Source organism: Psammomys obesus, unplaced genomic scaffold (genome assembly GCF_907164565.1).
Source record: "Psammomys obesus unplaced genomic scaffold, mPsaObe1.curated_primary_1811, whole genome shotgun sequence".
NCBI classification, from domain to species: domain Eukaryota; kingdom Metazoa; phylum Chordata; class Mammalia; order Rodentia; family Muridae; genus Psammomys; species Psammomys obesus.
Genome location: NW_026594311.1, coordinates 2,308,127 through 2,330,143, shown reverse-complemented (window position 1 = coordinate 2,330,143; position 22,017 = coordinate 2,308,127). Strand labels below are relative to the sequence as shown.

General features: G+C 52.2%; 1 protein-coding gene across 1 annotated transcript; it reads left to right on the top strand.

Moving 5' to 3' along the window:
- Positions 1-61: 61 nt before the first annotated feature.
- Positions 62-20,200, top strand: Ipo13 (importin 13). The gene is made up of 20 exons (XM_055618462.1): positions 62-805; positions 2,521-3,257; positions 9,095-9,235; positions 9,355-9,496; positions 9,603-9,769; positions 9,948-10,068; positions 10,155-10,302; positions 10,686-10,867; positions 10,942-10,968; positions 11,168-11,302; positions 11,464-11,607; positions 13,150-13,230; positions 13,762-13,899; positions 14,078-14,174; positions 16,939-16,991; positions 19,072-19,138; positions 19,224-19,282; positions 19,399-19,488; positions 19,765-19,946; positions 20,036-20,200. Exons 1-20 carry the CDS (start codon positions 722-724, stop codon positions 20,130-20,132), a joined length of 2,892 nt encoding a protein of 963 aa, XP_055474437.1. The 5' UTR covers positions 62-721; the 3' UTR covers positions 20,133-20,200.
- The last annotated feature ends 1,817 nt before the right edge of the window (positions 20,201-22,017 follow it).

Sequence of the window (22,017 nt, the reverse complement as noted above, 5' to 3'; positions counted from 1 at the left end):
GGGGGCCTGAGTTAGTGGTGCAGGGGACAGGCGCTTGGGACAGCCCGCGTCTTGCTGAGGTCCCCGCCCCGTCCCGGCCGGGCCGGCCCGTCTGTCAGTCACTGGGGCGGAGGCAGCGACCATAGCGGGGCCAGAGCTGAGAGGCGAACAGATCACGGGCCAGGCCAACGGAGGGCATCTAGCTCAGCCCCTCAACTCCACCGACTCTGCCCCAGACTTACGAAACTGCAACCCGTCGCTTCCTTGGACGCCTCAGTCTCCCGCGAAGGGCTCTTTCCCGGGTGATCTCCCAGCCCCCTGTCCTCTTAGCATCTAGGCGCTCACCCAGACTAGGGTGTTGTGGGTACAGACCGTTGACCCTGTGACCCCTCACGGGCCAGGGCCTCTGTTTCCCCTCTAGGCCTCCCTTCCCTATGACTTCTGATTCAAGGGACAGAGCCGTGACCTCCCACTAGGACCATTGCCTGAGAGCACCTTCCTGACTCCTCTCTTTTGGGAGCCGCCTCAGCGGGTCCCCTCCGAAGAGCACATCTTTTGACCTCTGCAAGCCCCCACCCTCCAATCGAGGTGGGCAGGCCTCGGCAGCCATGCCCGCCCTGGGCATCCCCTCATCCCACCGCTTCCTGGGTACTCAAGCCGGGGTCTAGCAGGGGGCCAGCAGCCAAAGGGCTGGGGCAAGAGAGAGATCAGGGTCCACCTCCCTGCCAGGCAGGGAGCAAAGATGGAGCGGCGGGAGGAGCAGCTGGGGGCTGCAGGGGCTGGAGCAGCACCAGCCTTGGACTTCACTGTGGAGAACGTGGAGAAGGTATGAGGGCCTTGGGGTGGGCAGTCCAGTGACAGAGCAGAAGTTCTGGGGACTGACACTAATGGCAGAGCTCAGGCCCGGGCTCAGTGCCCGCTGGGATGATGCCCCTAGAGCACCTGGTATTTACCAGCTAGCTCCCTTGGGCAGCCGGCTTGGGCAGCAGTGTTGCAGTGCCTAATGGGCTATTTTTGGCTTTCTGTAGACACAGGTCCCCTTTCCGGTAGATTCTCTGGGCTCTTAGGTTGTTCCCCTCAGGGTACTGATGGGCTTAGACTTAAAACAAGATTGGCCCCTGTCCAGTTCCAGGAGAAAAGCAGGAGCAGTTCTAGAGGAAACCAGGAACTCGGAAGACCTGTCACTCAGCAACCCCCACCTCTACCTTAGAAACGACACTGAGGCTGAACCATCCTGGACCTGACTCACTTTGTTTAGTCAAAGGCTCACAAAAATATCTGGAACTAAAACCATCTGGGCTATGTTTTCATTCATCTTCAGGAAAGGGTCTTTTCCTTATTGGATGGAAGTCGAACTGGTCCTAGGCAGGCGGGAGTGTGGCCGCTCCCTCGCTTTGTGCCGGGGCCAAGGGGCTTGGCTCTGCTGGCAACTTTACAGGGCCCTTCCTTCCTTACCTGCCCATGTGGCTTTCTGCTTTGGCCTCCTTCCAGACTTCTCCATTGACCAGGCCATCTTTTTTGATTCTATTCTCCCAGCAGCCTGGAATGCAGGAACGCACCACCCCCACCTCCATCCCCTCAGGGATGAACAGAGAGTTTGGGATACCTTGCTGGAAAGCAAGGGGCAGTTATCGGAACTCCTTTGTTTTTCTTGAGCTCTGTTTGCCCTCACAAATGTTGAGAATACAAACTGTTTCAATTTTGTGTTTCCTTTTGCATCCCTGAGTGGCTGAAGGGACAGTAGCCATAACTGGCTTTCAGGGTTAATCCTAGTGGAATGGAGTCCATTTAGGGAACCTGGCCCTTGGGGCTGCTCGGTGTTGGCATGGTGGCACATGGTTCCATGTGCTACCAGGGAGATAAGCCATTGTTTTCTTACTGCGTGAAGTCTCCCTGGAGTTGGGCCCAGGGATTCGGCTCCTGGGTAGGCACTCACTTGGGCTGCTTCTGGCACCATCTGATTGGAGGCTTACATGTATTCTCTGAAGATGTTCCCATCATCCCTTCCAGTGTACCTGTTCCAGGGCTACCTGGCCTGAAGCAGTCTTTCTCAATTTCACACTGGCTTTAGTGCCAGCCTCCAGAGTGACCTCAGGATGATCCTGGGGAGCAAATGGAGTTTGCTTGTGGGAATCAATGGGGCAGCTGTATCTGGAAGGGCCAGGCCCCTTTAGGCTGTTCTGTACTTGTCTCAAGTTCACATTTATCCCTGTGGAGCCATCCCTTCCTCCTAGGCCTTGCCCTCACATACCTCCCTCTGGGAAGAGCCCAGCCCCCACACCTTTTCTGCTTTCCTGTGGAGAGTCCCTCTCAGAAGCCATTTGTGCTATAAGAAGAAGATACGATAGAGCATGGGCAAAAGTCAGGCTTTCAAGAGGTCAGCTGAGCCCTGAGCTCTCCCTTCCTGCTCACTCTCTCTCTCCCCCCCCCTCCTGAGTCAGGGAGAGGCAGCCTCTTGAAGAAGCAAGTCCCACCCTCTGTTGTGTGCTCTGGCCGGATCCAGAGTGGCCAACACCTGCTCAATCCTCTGCCATCCTGCAGGCGCTGCACCAGCTCTACTACGACCCCAATATTGAGAACAAGAACCTGGCTCAGAAGTGGCTGATGCAGGCCCAGGTCTCTCCACAGGCCTGGCATTTCAGCTGGCAGCTACTACAGCCGGACAAGGTGCCTGAGATCCAGTACTTTGGAGCCAGTGCCCTACACATCAAGATCTCTCGCTATTGGAGTGACATCCCCACTGACCAGTATGAAAGCCTAAAGGCACAGCTCTTCACCCAGATCACCCGATTTGCCAGTGGCTCCAAAATTGTGCTGACTCGGCTGTGCGTGGCACTGGCCTCCCTGGCTCTCAGCATGATGCCTGACGCTTGGCCATGTGCTGTGGCAGACATGGTTCGGCTCTTCCAGGCCGAGGACTCTCCGGTGGACGGCCAGGGCCGTTGTCTGGCCCTGTTAGAGTTGCTGACAGTACTACCCGAGGAGTTCCAGACCAGCCGCTTGCCCCAGTACCGCAAAGGTCTGGTGCGGGCCAGCCTGGCCGTGGAGTGTGGGGCTGTCTTCCCATTGCTGGAGCAACTGCTTCAACAGCCCAGCTCTCCCAGCTGTGTGCGTCAGAAGGTGCTCAAGTGCTTCTCCAGCTGGGTGCAGCTGGAGGTACCACTGCAGGACTGTGAGGCCCTCATCCAGGCTGCCTTCACCGCTCTGCAGGACTCAGAGCTCTTTGACAGCAGCGTGGAGGCCATTGTCAATGCCATCTCCCAGCCTGATGCCCAAAGGTGAGTGAGTCTCCAGCTTCCCGGAGAGGGACAGCCCCACCCACCCAACACTAATGGAGTGTCTGTCACACACTTTATCCTATGCAGGAGACAAAAGCAAGGATGCCAAGGAGACACGGTCCCTGTCCACACATTTAGAAAGTGAGGCAGACATTCACCAACTAATTATCTGGTAGACTTTTAAAATATTTGCCTCTTCTCTTTCCCTCAGACAGCCGCTGAGCCCTGGCAGTTCTGCTCCCGAACCATATTGCAGATCTATTATTTTCGGTTTCTGCTGCTACCCCCCTGGCCCCAGCTGTCATCTCTTTTCCTGGATTTTAGCACAGCTTTCACATCAGTCCCCTGCTTTTCCCCCTCTTGTACCCTTAATCATCCCAACAGTCAGAGTGACTTTCTGAAAACGAGGCTCTAATCTTTCTGACCAGTGGCTCTCCTCTATGCTTCAAGTTCAGAATCGTTAGCGTAGCCTGTGAAGATGCTTCCACAATGAAGCACATGTGAACATGTCATGTCACACTCCTGACCTCCTTTGCATTTATACTGTTGTTTTTTTTTTTGTTTGTTTGTTTTGTTTTTTTTTCTGTTCCTTGCCAGCCCCTGAACAGGTGCTTGGCACATCAACTTATATTCCATCTCACTTCCATAGAGAAGTTCCCAAGGGTTCTTAAGACCAAGCTTGGCCTTCTTCACTGTATTATCTCAGGGCTCTTAGCGATATCCCTGGTTTTCCTTCCTGGCCTGTAATGTGATCCCTTCTTAAGTCTCTGTGCGTCTCTCCATTAGCCACTCAGCTGCAAGGATGCAGACTGTCATGTTACTTTATCTCATTGTGCCTGGGAAGTGGAGTGTCCACCAGTTTTTGAGTGGATGAAAAATGGGAGTTGCCTGGTGAAGGGAGGGCTGGGGGTTAGAGGAGATTTGGTGAAAGGGAACGTCTCTAGCTTCCAGAACCACAATAGGCACTAAACCCTAAAGTGCACATTCAAAGATCCGAAAGAAAGTGAATGTAGTAAAGTGTGCATTTGCCAAGCATTTGACAGGGACCTGCTGTGTGGTGGGTTTTTTTTTTTGTTTGTTTTTGTTTTTGTTTTTGTGTTTTTTTTTTTGGGGGGGGGCGTTGTTTCAATACAGGGTTTTTCTGTGTAGCCTTGGCTATCCTAGACTCGACTTCTAGACCAGGCTGGCCTTGAACTCAACAGAGATCTGCCTGCCTCTGCCTCCTGAGTGCTGGGATTCCGGGCGTGCACCACCATGCCCGGCTGACATGTAAAGGTTTTAACTTGTCGGGTCAGCTGCTCACAGTCTGGTGAGCACATGAGCTGGCAACTACCATTCAATACTAACAGAGAGAGCAGAGGCTCTGGGAACCCAGTCGAGGCATTTGCCTCAGTCTGAGGTATGTGAAAGCCTTCCCAGAGGAAGTGATGACCAAAGCTGTGTGAGAGTTAGTCAGATACAGTTGGTAGATTTGGGGAGGACATCCCAGACAGATGAAAGCATTCAAGCAAAGGTGAAAGATGTGAAGGAATTAGTGATGGCTTGTAAGTTACTACAGATGACGAGATAGCAGGGCCTAATGGCTGGAGCTGTAGGAGGACCAGGTTCAAATCATGTGGGATCTTGTCAGCCAAGCCTGAGGTTTTGTTTTTTAAATCTTTCATCCTGGAGATGGTATAAAGTTAGTAAAGGATTTTATACAGAGGAAATGGTCCGTTGAGATCCTTTGGGGTGTAAATTGGGCTGGAAAGAACAAGATTGGAAACTTGACCCCGACACTTCAGAGAAAGGGTTTTGGGAATCTTGGGCAGAGGTGGAGGGGAAAGCTACTGAAAGCTGTGTGGAGGAGTAGCTAATGGCTCAAGCCTTGTGAATAGTCATGTCTGAGTTTGAATTTCAGTTTGTTTACTAAATGTGAGACCTTTGGTAAACCACTTCTAAGCAAAAAGGGAGGCAATCATACAAAACACAAAGTAATTGTAGTGCTTAGAACAGTCTGATGTGCACAGGGCCAGCCCTCGGCACTCAGTAAAGCGTATTTCCATTCCTTGAGTAATGGCTGCTCTTTTGTGGCCCTTACTCAGGGTGGGAAATGAGCAGGGCCTATTAATGGGTATATGCTATGCATGCGTCACATGCTTGAAATTAGGGGCTGTTTGTATGACGTTTCTGTCCTTCCACCATTTGTGATAAGTTTAATGGTTAACGTTTTGGGTTTTTTTTTTTTTTGTTTGTTTGTTTGTTTGTTTGTTTGTTTTTTAAAGAGAGAAACAGACAGTTACTGTTAAACAGATGAAAGCTGTTTGTTTTAAGCAAGTGAGAAGTAGAAAGTGTTACAGGCGGTGGGCTAGAGCACGAGCACGTGCAGACACATAGGTGATATGGTTGATCGCTGTTCTTTAAAACTTTAAAGAGCTGTGCATAGCAAGGCTCAGTAGTAGTGTGCTTGCCGAACATGCATGCGCCCTAGGTTCAATCCCACTACTAAAAAGAAAAAGAAAACATATTTTGGTGTGATTGTTACAGAAGAGAGCATGAGCTGTTTAGCATGGCTGCCAGGTACTCCATAATATCGTGTGTGTTTCTTAATCTTGGCTATTCTCATTGCAAGGACGGTTAGTAAGATACACCTGCTCCGTAGCATAGGCTGGATAACAAGTCTCACATCAGGGTTCTGGTGGCAGCATGATGCTCAAGTGCTGGGTGGGCTCAGGCAGTGTCTAAAGAGAATTATCAGGACAGGTACTGGGGTGATGTTAGGTATCCTCGAATGCACTGGAGTTTACTCACTCAGCCTGTCTTGAGGGCTTTAGCAGGTAATTGTTGCCCCTTCTCTTCTGAGCAAGCAAGGGGCCAGTGAGGGAACCCATAGCCTCCGAGGCACCTATTGGTTGCAGCCCCTTGGTTGCTTAGCAACTCTTCCCATTTTCTCAGCTCTGCTCCCAGAGCTCTAATTGTAGGTCTGGGCTGAGCTCAGTGTGAGTGACAGCCAAGACACCCCAACAGCTCTACTCCAGCTGCAGGAGCTGACCATCTAAAGCCAGGCCTCTGGAACCTGCCTTAGCCAAGTCATCCTCTCAGGCCTCCTCCAGCAAGTCTGGAAACCTCTGAGGCCCCAGGCTTGTTCTGTTTGCTGAGAGGTCTCAGCATGGGTGGTAGGAAATCTACATAGGCAGTTTCCCTGTGGGTGGGCTACAACAAGCCAGGAGTTGGCACCCGGGTTCTGCCCTGTCCAGTCTAGTTTGCTATATTTGGCTTAGGAAAGTGACCTTCAGTGACTGATCCTGGGTAATCCAGTCTCTGAAACTAACACTCCCTCTGGCCAAGTTTTTTTCCCCCCTTTTTCTGCTTCCTGGCTCTCTCCTTTGAAACCCCCCTCCCCAATTCCTTCTTTTGTTTGTGTCTGCTCTGTTTATTGTTTGTTTGTTTTTCAAGATAGGATCTCTCTGTGTAGCCCTCACTGTCCTGGAACTCAGTCTGTAGACCAGGCTGGCCTCAAATGCAGATCCTCCTGCCTCTGCTGGGATTGACGGTGTGTGTCGCCACACCCAGCCGGGACTGGAGATAGTAACCAAGATCTGCACAGGTCCTCTGCAGAAATTGTGACTGGCTCCAGAAGGGAAGCAGATCTAGAGCAGCTTAAGACTTTCTCAGTTTCAACTGAGTCTAAGTTGCTGTTTGACGTTGGACAATACTCTGAGCCCTTCTAGCCTATGTTGAAAGCCTTTCCTGCCTACCTTCTGTCTGCATGAACTGGCAGGTAGAGAGTGGGGATGCTATGGAGTTAGCCTCCATCTCAACTGCTATCGAGTTTATGGGTCATAGCCTTGGCCCTGCCCCTGACTCTTTGTGCTATAGAGCCTGGCCTGAAGGTACCCATTGTCTGGTGGTGCAGCCTGTGTCAGGATCCTGAGACTGAAGTTATCCCAGCTGTCCCCAGGCGACACCCCCTGGGGCTGTCTCTGAACTGGGGGTATTCTGGTATGAATAGCTTTTGCTAGCAGAATCTAGAATGGGGTTGTGGAGAAGGAACTCCACCTTCCTGGTCTGGCTGCCTCTTTATGCCCTTCGTCTTCTCACTATGGTCCAGATGGTGTTGCCTGTCAACTTGCTTAGGGAAAATCCAGGTAACATGGACCCTTAGTCCCTCTTCCTGCCATACATAAATTATTACAGTGACACTGGTTGACATCATAGAGGTCCCAAACATTTGCTCTTCTCTTAGAGTGTGGCTTCCTCTGCTTTATCCTATCTGCCCAGAGTGGATGGAGTTAACCTCGTCTCTGTCCCCTTTGTGTCCTGGCTTTCTCTGCCTGTCCTTGTGCTTCAGGATGCTGGCCTGGACATTACGTCTCTCTCACTCCTGGTGAGCTTTCCTCCTGGTCAGCTCTTACTGACTTCTATACCTTTGGCTACCAGCTGATGACTCCTGAATCTGTGTCTTGCTCTGGCCTGTCCACTGGGCTTGAGGGTTTCATGTCCTCGTCCTTCTGAACACTTCTACTTGTCTATCGTGTCTAATGCTGAGCTTTGCCACTCATTAAAGTTGTTCCTGCGCCTGCCTGCCTTCTCCATGTCTCAGTAGCTTTCAGCTTTACTTACTTGGAGAGTTGTCCTTTGTAATCAGCCAATCACTTTGTACTGTCCATTTTACCTCTTAAAAGTTTGTCATCTAGTTCACTGCCATCCTGCCACCAGACACAGGAGTTTGGATTTGGTGGCAGCCAGTGGGAACTGATGCTCTTATGAGCTGTCACTACCTTCCGAAGTCCTCATTAACGGTGTTCATGACGTGGCCACCCTTGTCCAGGATCCCTTGACACTACCTATGTTCCTTTCTGAGGCCGGGATAGCAAAGTACCACAACCTGGTGGCTTTGAATGACAGAATTTGCCTCACAATTATGAGCGCTAGAAGTCTGGAATCAAGATGTCAGCTGAATTGTGCTCCCTCTCAAACCTGTAGAAAACTTCTTTGTGGCCTCTTCCTGGCTTTTGGTTTGCTGGCAGCTTTTGCATTCCTTGGCTTGCAGCCCCACAGCTCGAGCGTTTACCTTTCTCTCTACTTGTCATTGTCTCATAATGTCTCTGTCGTCACATGGCTGTCTTCTAAGGACACAAGTCATACTGGATTAGTAGCATGCTTCTTCTAGTATGCCTTTATCTGCAATGATGCTTTCTCTAAGTTTCCGGGTCCTGAGAGGTAGAATGCCAACATTATCTGTTTGTGCACACCAGCCTCCGTGTTGTTTCTAAGGAGCTGTCTACATTGTATTTTGAGACTGGATATCTCACTGGCTGGAGCTTACAAAGTAGGCTAGGCTGGCAGGGTAGCAAACCCCCAGAATTCCCCTGTCTCTGTCTTTCCAATACTGGCATTACTAGTACACCCAGCTTTTTTGACATGGGTTCTGGAGATCAAGTTCATGTCTTCATGATTGTACAACAGGACTGTCTTCCCAGCCCTTCTAAATACCTTCCTAGGAGATTTTCAACCCATAACAGTCTGTGCTCTGGGCTTCCAAAATTCATGTACTCTCTCACACAAAAATACCTTCTCTTCCTCCTGATTCCCTCCAAAGGCTAACCCATGCCAGCATCAACTTCCAGGCCTGCTGTAGGTGCTTCAACCTATAACTCGGCCTTTCTTGTGCTTCCTGCCCAGAGCTCTCCTGAAGACCTCTGACCTCATGTTCTCAGCATGAGCAGCATCAAAGCAGCCTTGGCGTCCTTTTGATAGGAGGGCTTTGGTGGAAGGCGGGGGATTGTGCCTTTCTCTCAAAACTTGTGGGGATGGGCAGACAGCTCTGATGGTCCCCCCTTATCTCCTGCCTCTAGGTACGTGAACACTCTCCTGAAACTCATCCCGCTGGTGCTGGGACTGCAGGAACAGCTGCGACAGGCAGTGCAGAATGGGGACATGGAGACCTCCCACGGCATCTGTCGCATCGCTGTGGCCCTGGGCGAGAACCACTCTCGGTAGGGAGTGGGGCAGCTGCTGGTGGGATGGCCGGGCCTATAAAGATTAAAACTGTGGCCCCTCATTGGGGAAGCACAGTGAACTAACTGTCCCCCTGCTCCCTCCTCTCCTTCCCCAGGGCCTTGCTAGACCAGATAGACCACTGGCAGAGCTTCCTGGCGCTCGTCAACATGATCATGTTCTGCACGGGCATCCCTGGCCATTATCCTGTCAATGAGACCACCAGCTCCCTCACTCTCACCTTCTGGTACACGCTGCAGGTATGTCTGTGTGACCATCAGACTGGGCCATCATGGAGGAAGGTGGACCACGAGCTTCTGTGGCTGCTGGTGAAGTGTCTAACCGTCTTCCTTGGCTCTGTCTCAGGATGACATTCTGTCCTTTGAGGCAGAGAAGCAGGCTGTGTACCAGCAGGTGTACCGACCAGTCTATTTCCAGCTGGTGGACGTGCTTCTGCACAAGGCCCAGTTTCCTTCTGATGAGGAATATGGATTCTGGTCCTCGGATGAAAAGGAGCAGTTCCGAATCTACAGGTGATGGTAGCAGGCCGGCCCTAATGAAATGAACGAGGCAATTAGCAAGGCCTCCTAATTTCCGGGGCTCCTTTCTCTAGCCTTTAGGCAATTTTGCAGGGTCATGAGGGTCCCCGGGTAGGCTCCTGGCCTGTGTTAGAGATACAGGCAGTATAAAAGACCTTTATCTGCTTTTCAGGGTGGACATCTCAGACACGCTCATGTATGTCTATGAGATGCTGGGGGCCGAGCTGCTTAGCAGCCTCTACGACAAGCTAGGCCGTCTGCTCACCAGCTCAGAGGAGCCCTACTCCTGGCAGGTACCTCACAAACCCGATTCCCTCTGCCTTCCCTAACTTGTTGCACCCTCCTCCTAAGTCAAGCCAGTGGCACCCTCTTTCCATAGCACACAGAGGCCCTGCTTTATGGCTTCCAATCTATCGCTGAGACCATCGATGTCAACTATTCTGACGTGGTGCCCGGGCTCATCGGCCTCATCCCACGGATCAGCATCAGCAACGTGCAGCTGGCAGATACTGTCATGTTCACCATCGGTGAGACCTAGCATACATCACTGACCACATTCTCAGAGCCACAGCATGGCTGGCCTGTCCAAATTGAGAGAGATACATCCCCCCCACACCACCACACAGTTGACATTGCAGCCTACTCACTGTCCTGGCAAGTCTCAGGCTCCCTTCTGCAGTGCTCTGAGCTGCCTCCCAGTGGTGCCAGTTGGCTGTCGTCAGACAGGAGCAGCAGTGCTGGGTCTGTTGAGTAACCCCTTTCTGCCTTTCCACGGTGAAGCTCACGGTCGAGCACCAACGTCTTTGCCCACACAGAGTCCTCCGATCACTCTGGATGTACATGGGCTGTAACTTAAGCAGCCCTAACGCCCGGCCTGCCTCAGAGAGCCTTCTTTTCCCCTCCCCCCCAGGAGCTCTGTCGGAATGGCTAGCAGACCACCCTGTGATGATCAACAGTGTTCTGCCCCTTGTGCTGCACGCCCTGGGCAACCCTGAGCTGTCTGTCTCTTCTGTGTCTACCCTCAAAAAGATCTGCCGGGAGTGCAAGTATGACCTGCCGCCCTATGCTGCCAACATTGTAGCTGTCTCCCAGGTATGTGGGGTCCTGGGTGGTGCCGGGCCTCAGAGGGTCCTGCTCCACACTGATATGCTATTCTCTACCCCCAGGATGTGCTGATGAAGCAGATCCACAAGGTATGGCTCCAGCTTTCTAGGGGTCCCCTGGGGTGGTGGGGAATGGCTCCCCCTAAATCCTGCCTTTTCCCTTCTTCTCCCCCACTCCCACTTACCCCTTATTCTCTGTTCTTATACCCCTTCCCGAGAAGCCCACTGCCCTATCTACCCACAAGCAGATGTGGTCAGGATGGACCATCCCTGTTCTCTGCTCCCACAGACAAGCCAGTGCATGTGGCTAATGCAGGCACTGGGCTTCCTGCTGTCAGCCCTGCAGGTGGAGGAGATCCTCAAGAACCTGCACTCACTCATCTCTCCCTACATCCAACAACTGGAGAAGTTGGCAGAAGAGATAGTGAGTGAGCTCTGGGGACCTGGGGCAGTGCTGGGACCTAGGAGCTTCTCTGTGGGCCCAGGGGTGGGCATGTTGGAATGGGCACTCAGGTCTGGTGTTTAGTGATCTGGCCCCTAGGCTGGGCCTGGAAGATCTGGAGCCTGATTCGATTCTCCCCATAGCCCAATCCCTCCAACAAGCTGGCCATTGTCCACATCTTGGGGCTTCTTTCCAACCTCTTTACCACACTGGATGTCAGTCATCATGAGGATGATCACGAAGGGCCTGAGCTCCGAAAGCTGCCAGTGCCACAGGGACCCAACCCGGTAGGCGACATTGTCTTTGCCACTACACTTTTCCTTGTGGGAATGTCTCTGTCACTCTCCAAGTCTGTGGGTAGTGTTGTGTTGCTTCCTGACCCCACAGAGCTCAGATATTTGGTTCTTTGACCCTCCACTTTATATGTGGCCGCGTCATTGCATCACTCGCGTAGATGATGCCTCAATCCTGTAGACGATGCTTTCCTGGTCCTCAGCCCAGCTGGGGGTGATGTCATTGAGGGTTATTTGTCCCCACCCCCAAGGGACACCAACATTAAGCTCTATTATGAGCTCATGTCCAAGCCCTTTAGGGCCTCCTGCTTTCTCATGTACTGCCCCCTGCAGGCACTCAGGAAGCACACGTGTCCACATGCAGCAGCTCTTGCCTTCAAGTTGCCCCTGTTGAGAGGAAATGCACAGAAGCGAGTCCTGCAGAATGGAGCTATAAGTTCTGTGACAGCTTAGGCATGGGTTTAGGCCAACCGCTTTGCTTTTTCACTTTTGGGTTTTGGTTTTTGTTCTGAGACAGGGCCTTGCTAAGTAGCCTTGGCTGGCCTGGAACTTACTGTGTAAAGATGGATGGCCTTGAGCTCAGAGATCGTCCTACCTCTCTGCCTCCCGAGTGCTAGGATCAAAGGCATTTGTAATTTGATGGTCTTGTTTTTGTGGTGTCAGAGATTGAACCTACGGCCCTGGACATGCTAGGCAAGCTCTCTGCCACCACTTGACATCCCCAGCCCTTGAAGTGACCTCTTAAAAGCTGTACGATATGGGACAAGCCTCAGCTTCCCTGTCAAAGCTGTGTCCATCAGGGTCTGCTGCTGCTCATCGCAGGACTGCTGGGGCAGGGGAGGCTTGAGTGAGACATGTTGGCAGTCAGCAAGTTCTGTACAAACACCGGGGACTGCTTTGGTCATTGACCTTGCATGCCTCATGCCTTCTCCTGGAAAAAAAGGAAGCCAGGGGCACCCTGGCCTCTGCTCAGCACCACACCTCAGCTTCACTTACCATTTAGGCTCTAGGCCAAGCCTGGGCCATCATCATCCCACAGAGCCCCCCTTTTCTTCTATGGCAGTAATCACTCTGCCTTCCCTATCTCCCAGGACCTCAGCCTGCCCTCTGCTCTGCCATAAGCTGCCCGTATCTACGCATCCCGTGGGGCTCCCTCCCCCACGCCTATTTGGTGAGACAGCATCTCCTCCTCAGGGGCTAGCCCTCTGCTTTGGGTTTTTTTCTGAGCAGAAATGGATAGAGAGTGATTTTTATTTGATTTTGTTTTGTTTTGTTTGTAAAGCTTATCACAATTTTATCAAGAGCTAAGGAAGTCTCTGCTTTGCAGTTCTGAGTCCTCCTCTGAAATGACCTACAACTCAAGATATTTTTCTCTTTCATTCTTGGGGGGGTTAAACACACCACCTCTTGCCCCAGGGGTCCTATGTAGCAAATCGTGAGTGTTCAGCCGAGGGTGATGGGTTGAGCCCTTGTCTCGCCTCCTGCCAGGTCCGTGAGTGGGTGGCAGTGGCCCCTCACTCCTCCCTGTGTCTCTAGGTGGTGGTTGTGCTGCAGCAGGTCTTCCAGCTCATCCAGAAGGTGCTGAGCAAGTGGTTGAATGATGCCCAGGTGGTTGAGGTGAGCCCTGACCCTCTCTGTTCCTTGACTGGTTTTGGCCAAAAGTGCCAGAGCGAAGAAGGATTGCCACCTCCCTGCTTCCTGCAGTGGTCTGGAGACAGTAAGGAGGGAAGGCTGCATCACTGACACAAGAACAGTTGGATGTCTTTGGGGAAGACACCCTCCCAACCCCCACTGCCACCGCCCCAGTATCACAGTGCTGGGTGAAAGGGTAGAAACATTAGGGCCAAGTAACAGATGTCTGTTGTAGCACCAGAGACCTGGCTTTGGTCCCTTTTGAGTTGAGATTTTGGTTGCCCTTACTGTCGCTAGAAAGGAAATGGTAGCGATGGGAGTGATGGGAGTTAGTGACAAAGTTCCAGCCTGTGCTCCTCTGTGGAAAGCCTTTTGCTCCTTCTTTTCAGGCTAAGGAGTAGGTTATTTGTGTTGCTTGGTTTGCAGGGCTTGGCCAGACTTCTGGATAAGGGTCCTTTCTTAGCTGCCCCCACCCCCATGTCCTGCTGACAAGCGCCTCTTTGCCTTCTTCCTCAGGCAGTGTGCGCCATCTTTGAGAAGTCTGTTAAGACACTGCTAGATGACTTTGCACCCATGGTGCCGCAGCTCTGTGAGATGCTGGGTCGGATGTACAGCACTGTTCCCCAGGCCTCTGCTCTTGACCTCACACGACAGGTAAGCCATCCGCTCTGGGCAGTAAGTGCTCTGGATGTCGCCCACTTAAGAGACCTGACCCCGGGTGGGAGTGTGTCAGATGGTTGCCATGGCTGGGGTCCCCACCTGTGTTCCAGGGATGTTAATCTGTCCTGGTGGGGCGGACCCCAGCTGACTAGCATCCCCTGCTTTGTTGTAGCTGGTCCACATCTTTGCTCATGAGCCTGCCCACTTCCCCCCAATAGAGGCCCTCTTCCTGCTGGTCACTTCCGTCACACTCACTCTCTTCCAGCAAGGTAAGTGCTGATCAGGGTCTCTGCTGCCACCGCCGCTGCCTCCTCCTCCTCTGCTTCCTCTACTGGGGAGCCAAAGCTACCCACTGTGTTCTGGATCCCCTGGTCACATGTGGGACTTGATGGGAAACTTTGGGGGATGAAGCACAGCACAGTTGTTACCTATAAGCAGTCGACACTGAGGATGAAGTGGGTAAGATGGTGAATGGTGACTTTTTCAGCCTGCCTGCGCTCCAGGCCAGCCTTGATACTGGGGGAAGCTGGGCTGAGACTGAGGGGCTTGGGGCACTAGTCTGGCTCATTGCCTTTGGGCTATCGTGAGAAGCTGGAGGAGCATGGGCCTTGAAACCAGGCAGACCTAGAATCTAAGCTCATCACCACCAAACTAGTTGTGTGACCTTGGGCAAGTCACCGACCTTTGCTGGGCCTCCTTTCCATATCATTTCAGGCATTCTGGTTCCTTGGGTCCTGTTTTGGGCTTTTGCATATCAAGAGTGCTGGCTCCTTTTCCCATGTTGAAGCTTAGACCTTTCTGAGCCCAAAGTGCCTGCAGGGGTGGTCCCAGTCCCTCGTTCTGTGGCCCTCTACCTGACAGAGTTGGTCCTGGCCTTTGGGCTTCCTGCCCAAGCCAGAGGTTATTCTGGCAATGCTAGTCTGTCATCCTATAAGCTTAGGATGGATTTGAGCTTTGAGGCCAAGCAGAGACCTCAGCTGGAGCCCCGAGTATTCCCATCTCATATCATTAGTGTCTGGTCCCTTGTGGGCCAGGGAGCAGATCCAGTGAGTGTCCTCAACTCCACCTTTCCTGCTCCTTTTACCCCCTTCCTGGATGAGTCCCCGTGATCTTAGGTCTGTTCATCCCTCAGGGGGTTCGCTCCTTTGCTCCATGAGCCCCTCTTCATTTTAGGCTCTGCCTCACCTGAACTCCATAAACTCCCATGTGCACATCTGTCCCTTTCTCCAATCCATCCAGCATACAGCAGTTATATACTCCATAAAACGCTAATATCACTTTTCCTGTCTGGCCTAAAAGCCTTTCAAATGCTGCCCGTTGCCCTCAGTTACAGTCATATTCCCATACGACCAAGCTCTGGTGTATCTCCAATGTTCTCTCATGACGGGAGCAATCCCGCCACACTGACTCTTTCCTTAACATGCCCTATTTGAACTCTGCCTTGCTCCTACAATTGTAAAGTGCTATGCCCTTGACCGGGTGAGCTCTCACTCTTTCATGCCTTAGATAGGAGGCAGGAATTATTCCTCAGACAAGTGACTCTGGCAGGACTGGGCACTTGTCGCCAAGTGCTGGAACTGCACCATACAGACATTGCTGATAAAGCAAGCACAGGTCACAGAATGAAACCCCCCCCATGTCTTTCATAAACTGCGCCCTCTAGGGGCAGGGTTACATCTCCCTTGCTGCATTCCCTGTGTCCAGACTGAGGCAAGTCTCAACCACTGTTGAATCAAGGAGGGCTCCCTGCCTTCAGAACCTTTCTCCCACACTGTGTGGCCCAAGCGGGCAGGGAACTGCACACCAAACCCACCCTTCTACAGCGGGACCCAGGCATATGGTACATCGGACATTTCCGGGCCCTGAGCAGCACAGATTTCAGAGCTCAGAGGATCAACCTTAGGTAGTGGCTCCTAGTAGCCCGGAGAAGGAAGCGAAGCAGAGTTAAGTGTCACAGGTAGGGAGACAGAACATCTGTGGCTTACACAAGATCACACAGCTACTCGGTGCCTCAGGCAGGTGCCTTTCTGCCACACGCTCCTGAGAGTGGAGGAGCCCAGGCAGGAGCTGCAGGTGCGTGCCTTGCTCTTGTCCCAGGAATGGTCAAAGCTGAGACAGGGATGGCCAACATTGTTATTTGTGGGGGTTGTTGGTTGTCTTGTTGGGCAGGATGGTCCCCACACCTGTTTTGCTGTCCCAGTTTGAGGCTTCCTCGGGCTCTGCCCTCCCACCAGGTCATGGGGTAACACACTGACTGGTTTCCCCTGTTAGCATGTCCAGATACTAGGAGCTGCCCTCAGCCCTGAGTTTGGCTGTCTCCTAAGTCTGTGCTAAATGGAGGGACTTTGCAGGGATGGAGCACTCCCTCATGGTGTTATGGTGCAGTTTATTTCCCTGGCCCTACTGATGACTTGACTGGCCAGCCTCCTAGCACCCAGGGCCCTGCCCTACCCAAATAGGGTTCTGTAGTTTAAGCAAACCACAAAAATGTTCCTTGGCTAGGCCAAGAGCCCTAAGGCCATCAAACGAAGGGGATACTTACTAAGCTCTCATGCCCTGGGCTTTCTAGGGCCTGAGCCATGCCTTAAAATGAAGTGCTATGGAGCAGCCTGCAGCCAGCTCTGCTCTCCACGTAGATGGCTGTGACGGGGAGGTATATGCCAAGAAGCAATGTAGGGCTACCCCAGCCAAGCAGAGCTACAGCAGGAGTGCGGGGAGTGTTTCCTCAGCTCTGTGGAATCTAGAATTATTTGTGCACCAAGAGATCACTGGGGGACTGGCCTGAGGTGGAATGGGGGAGTAGGTGGAAGGCCCCTGGGGGGAGCTGGGGCAGGCCCGTCCTTCACTTTGCCGTCTCTTTCTGTTGGGCTTCTCCCAGTTCATGGTTTTTGTATGTTTTGTTTCTTTATCTTGCTTCCTGCTGCTCATGTGCCCCACGCTGTCTCCTACAGGCTCTCAGTCCCACATAACTATATGAGGTTGAGTTGCTGTTTGTATAATTTTTTCTTAAGTTCCATCTTTATTATATTTTAGGGCCCAGGGATCATCCTGATATTGTTGATTCATTTATGCAACTCCTGGCACAGGTGTGTTTTAGTTTTATTCATTCACGTTCTGTTCTCTCTCTTTCTCTTTCTCTTATGTTGAAATTCAATTTAAGCCTATTTTTAGCTTTCCGTTGACAAATTTTTTTTTCTGTTCAGTTGAATAGAGTTTCTTCATCTGTTTCCGTGGGAGTGGGCAACCCAGCACCCCCCTTTAGTGCCCCTTTGCCTCAGCTAGCTCAGTCACCTACAAAGACCAGAGAGAGGCTGAACCTGACGGGAGGGAGTGGGGGGGAGAGGGCGGTGATGTACCCATCCGTTCCTGTGAGGCCGGCTTACCCAGAGCTGGCAAGCGTAGGGCTGAAGTTGAAGGGCCTGGGCTTCACTGTCTCCGTGCTCCCGCCGGGGACTACCTGCCTCAGCGCTCCTAGTTTGCTCCTAGGAGGTAGGCTGGGAGGAGGTCCAAAGAGCAGAGCTCAAGGTGAATGAGCACTGTGCAGTCCAGAGTCCATCTGGTGGAGAGATTGTGCTGCTGGAAGTGGGGTGCAGGCTCCACTGTGAGACCTCATTAGGGTGCATTTGTGTCTGGGGAGTGCTTAAGTGTGGTGACCTTATTCTGTATGTTTGGAGTTTGGTTTCAGAGGGGGACAGAAGGCATCTACTGTGAGTAGGATGTCCACGGTGCTGGCCATGGAGATAGGCGTGAAACTGATGTGGTGTGTGAGAAGGGTGGCCCTTACACTGTGTGAATGTTGACATGTGACATGTTAGACAGTTGGTGGACATTGAACATGGATATGTGTTGGCTGTGTGTGTGTGTGGGTGTGTGGGTGTGTGGGGGGGGTGTATGTTTGGGCTAGAGAGATGAGTTTTTAATGGGAATAAGAATGTGTTGTGAGTTGTTGGCATGCCTACCATGAATGAACGTGGCTTGTAGATGAGTGTCAGGCTATGGGCGCGTGGAGGCTAGCGTGGTGGGTTCTATGTTGGAGGGCCCCTGTGAGGTGGAAGGGTTCTGTGAGGTGGAGTAAGTGGGGTACCATTTTGCTTGCTCATCCCATAGACATTCTCTGAGTTTGTAGTAATGCTGTGACTGATAGGATATGAGCACATCCAGTGGGGGTGGGTCTTGCTCTCCTAGAGCCTATAGTCTGGTAGGGGTGTGGGGAAAGGAGTGAAGAATGAGGCTGGTCTGGCCCTGACGTTGTGTGTGTGTGAGTATCTGTAAGGGTATATGGTTAGCAAGAAGGCTGTTTGAGTGCATTTGTGCACATGCTAGAGTGGTGTACTTGTGGGAGAGGGCTGTGAGTGTGTGGACGGTTTGGGATGTGTGAGGGTGCGACAGGTGTGTAAGGAGGGCATTTCAAGTCGGGGTACATGTAGGGCTGTTTGCACTTGAATAAACACGGGGGTATTCAAGTGGGTATTCATGAGGGGTTGGAAGGGTCTATGTTGTGCGCTGGGGCCATCGCTGGAGAACAGCAGTGTTTAAGGACTGCTGCGGCTGTGCGGAACATCTTCTGTGACTCAAGGATGTGTGTGCTAACCATGTCTGGTAGCGCTTGGGGCAGGCCATCTGCCCTCACCCCTCCATTTGCTACCCCCACGGCATCACTGGCTCCTAGGATGGGGATGGCTGAGAAGCCCTGGACAGAGCATCCGGTATTCCTCTTCTTGAGGAGCTGGGAAAATGAAAGGAATTTGGGGAGGGGTTGGGAGTGTGGTGCTGGGCTGGAGCTTCGGGTCCAACTGCTAGCTCTCTTTGCCACCCTCTCACAAATCTGAAGGGGCCTGCACCACTTCTTTCGTGATTCCAAACATAGTCCCTATGGGCTGCCTGGAGCCTTAGGGAGGGGAGAAGGGAAGGTGTTTGCTTAGGGAGTGATTAGAACCTAAATTCTCTCTCAGACCTGTGCATTCAGATCAAACTACTTGTACAATCAGCATCCCTGGGGCAGCTTCTCACTTGACTGAACTCTGTGGTGATGTGGGTTTCCCAGAGGTGTCTGGGTGGCACCCTGTACCTGCAGTGCGTGAAGTTAGGAGCTTGGGTGGCAGGTGAGTGGGGGGAATGGTCCTTGGAGCTGGCTGGGGCTGGGCTCACCAGCTCCACCTCCTGCAGGCTTTGAAGCGGAAGCCAGATTTGTTCCTGTGTGAGCGATTGGATGTCAAAGCTGTGTTCCAGTGTGGTAAGTGGGGCCAAGTGGAAAGGTGGGCGTGGGGTTCCCCTGCCATGACAAGACCCCATCTGATGTACCTCCACTTCTCTCACAGCCGTGCTGGCCCTCAAGTTCCCTGAGGCACCTACTGTCAAGGCCTCCTGTGGCTTCTTTGTGAGTCCCACTCTGAACCCCCTCCAGAACTCTGAGGGTTGGGGTGTGACGCAAGGATTTCGTCCTCAGGGAGAGGTGGGAAGGAGCTGGGGCTGACAGGCATCTGTCTTTTGCAGACAGAGCTGCTGCCTCGGTGTGGGGAAGTAGAAACTGTTGGGAAAGTGGTACAGGAAGAAGGCCGTATGCTGCTCATAGCAGTGCTGGAGGTGAGTTGGAGTAAGTGGTGGGTTGGATGTGGGGAGAGTGTCCCTGCTGAGGCAGCAGGGATTGAGGAGGGGGGTAGACGAGTCTTTGGTTCCCTGAGCTCTGACTCTTTCTCCCATGATTAAATGTCTGACGTTTCTGTGAGGACCAGCTGGCTCTCAAAAGACAGTGCTTACTCACACAGCCTGGCTGTGGACCTGTCCCAGAGAGCCTAGCAAGGAGGCTAGGACTCCTTGCTACAGAAAGTCTCTGATGTACTGAGAACCCCTCTTCCTCAGGCCATCGGGGGCCAGGCCTCCCGCAGCCTTATGGACTGCTTTGCCGACATCCTGTTCGCACTGAACAAACACTGCTTTAGCCTCCTGAGCATGTGGATCAAGGAGGCACTCCAGCCGCCTGGTTTTCCATCTGCCCGTCTCAGCACCGAGCAGAAGGACACCTTCAGCCAGCAGATCCTTCGGTGAGCAGAGCTGGTGTGGGCCTGAGCTCGCGTATGGAGGTGACGGTGTTGCTAGACTACATTAATGTGCTCTCCTTTCCCTCCTCCAGTGAGCGAGTGAACAAGAGACGGGTGAAGGAGATGGTGAAGGAATTTACACTGCTGTGCCGGGGCCTACATGGCACAGACTACACAGCTGACTACTGAGGGACACCTCTGTCCCACACGCCCCTTCTTACCCCTTCCTGTTCCCAAAGAGTAAACCTGGACTCTCAGTGCTGCCTCTGCTTCCTTTCTGCTTCCACCATCGCCTAACTGGACCCAGGCCTGATGGAAGAATAGAAGGATGCTTGGACCCAGGCCTTGGCGAAGAATAGTGGGGACATAGGGTGGGTGTGGTTAATCCCAACACTTGGGAGGCAAAGGCAGGCTGATACCTGTGAATTCAGGGCCAGGTTGGTCTACACAGTGAGTTCTAGGACATCCAGAGCTAATAATGAGAACCTGTTTCAAGACAAACAAGCAAACAAAGAATAATGGTGGGGACACCTGGCTCCCAGGGTAGGCACCACTGTCCAAGCTGCCTCGCCTGGAACCAAACACTATCTGCTCTTGCTCGCAGGGTGAGAGACTAGAGTAGCATCAGTAACACATACACACTCCTGTTAGAGTCATACATACATTTAATCAGCAATGCCGAGTACTAGGTTCTAGGCCAAGCAAAGGCTGACCTCATTCATAGCTACTGTACTCAGTAGAAAATGGGTAAGGAAGGCTGCATGGAGGTTGCATTTCTGATGAGGATAGACCCTCGGAATCCACTCGGGGTATGGGAAGAAATGGGGTGGAGATTTGATTTCCAGGATGGGTGTGTGGTATTGATACTTTATTTTTATTTGCGTTTATGCTTACTTATATTTTTATGGATAGTTTTTGAGTACATTGCAAGGGGACGGAGACCTGGGCCTTAGCCGGTGTTCCACCTGCATTCTGATAAGGTGTTTAGAACATCCGACCTTGCACATGGTTGAGAGGGCTGTGGAGAGTAGGGTGGGGTGAGGAGAGCTGGAAGGCCTTTCAGCCCTTACAGGAGGAGTAAGTATTTCCTACCATTGCCTGTGGACCTCCAGCCGTCCAGTCTTAGGATCGCTAATGTAGATGTGCTGGGCCCATCAGGACCACGGACAGCGCCCGGCTGCTGGACTTCCCTCTTTTTCTTTCTCTCACGCTTGTGTCTGGCCTGCCTTTCTGGCCGTCCAGACAGTAAGATCTGAAGAGCAGAGCGGAGCTCGCCCCACTCCCGTCCCTGACATCTGAATCCACTTGATGGGGTAACATGCGTCCCACTCCTCTGTTCTTTAACCAGCTTTTCGACGGATTCTGTGTCTTTCATCCTTTTTCATCCAGTATCTTCCTGAGCCAGCTAGCACCAGTCTCCTCCACTTCATCATTTATCATCCCACTTCTCAGTCCCAATTAAAAAAATTACATGTATGTGATGTGTGTATGCCTGGGTTTATGTCTGCGCACCACACAGTGTTACCTGTAGGTACTGGAAGAGGGATCCCCTAGGACAGGAGTTACGAATGGGTGGGCGCTGGTAACTGAACCCAGTCCTCTGCAAGGACAGCAAGTGCTCTTAGCCACTCAGCTGCTTCTCCAGCCCCGTCAGTTCCATTTTTACAGCACTTGTTTCTCAGCTCTCCTGGAGGATGCAGATAGTCCACGTGTTTTCAGACCTTTTCCTACTCCATTGTGTTAAGAGACTGTCTTCTCCCATCCGTCCTCATGATGGAGGTGGGAGAATGTGGGTCTAGGGCTGGGGAGGTAGCTCAGCAGTAGAGTTCCTGCTAACCTAGCATTTATGTGGCCCAGGTTCAGACCCAAGGAAGTGGGGAGAGAATAAATGCGGGATCTAAAACTCAGCTTCTGCAGTCAGCAGACCTAGTTTTAGTTGTTTCCTTATCTATGCAACAGGATAATTCTTTCTCCTAAGACTGTAGTGCTGAGCTGGAGAGATGGCTCAGAGGTTAAGAGCACAGGCTGTTCTTCCAAAAGATCCTGAGTTCAATTCCCAGCAACCACATGGTGG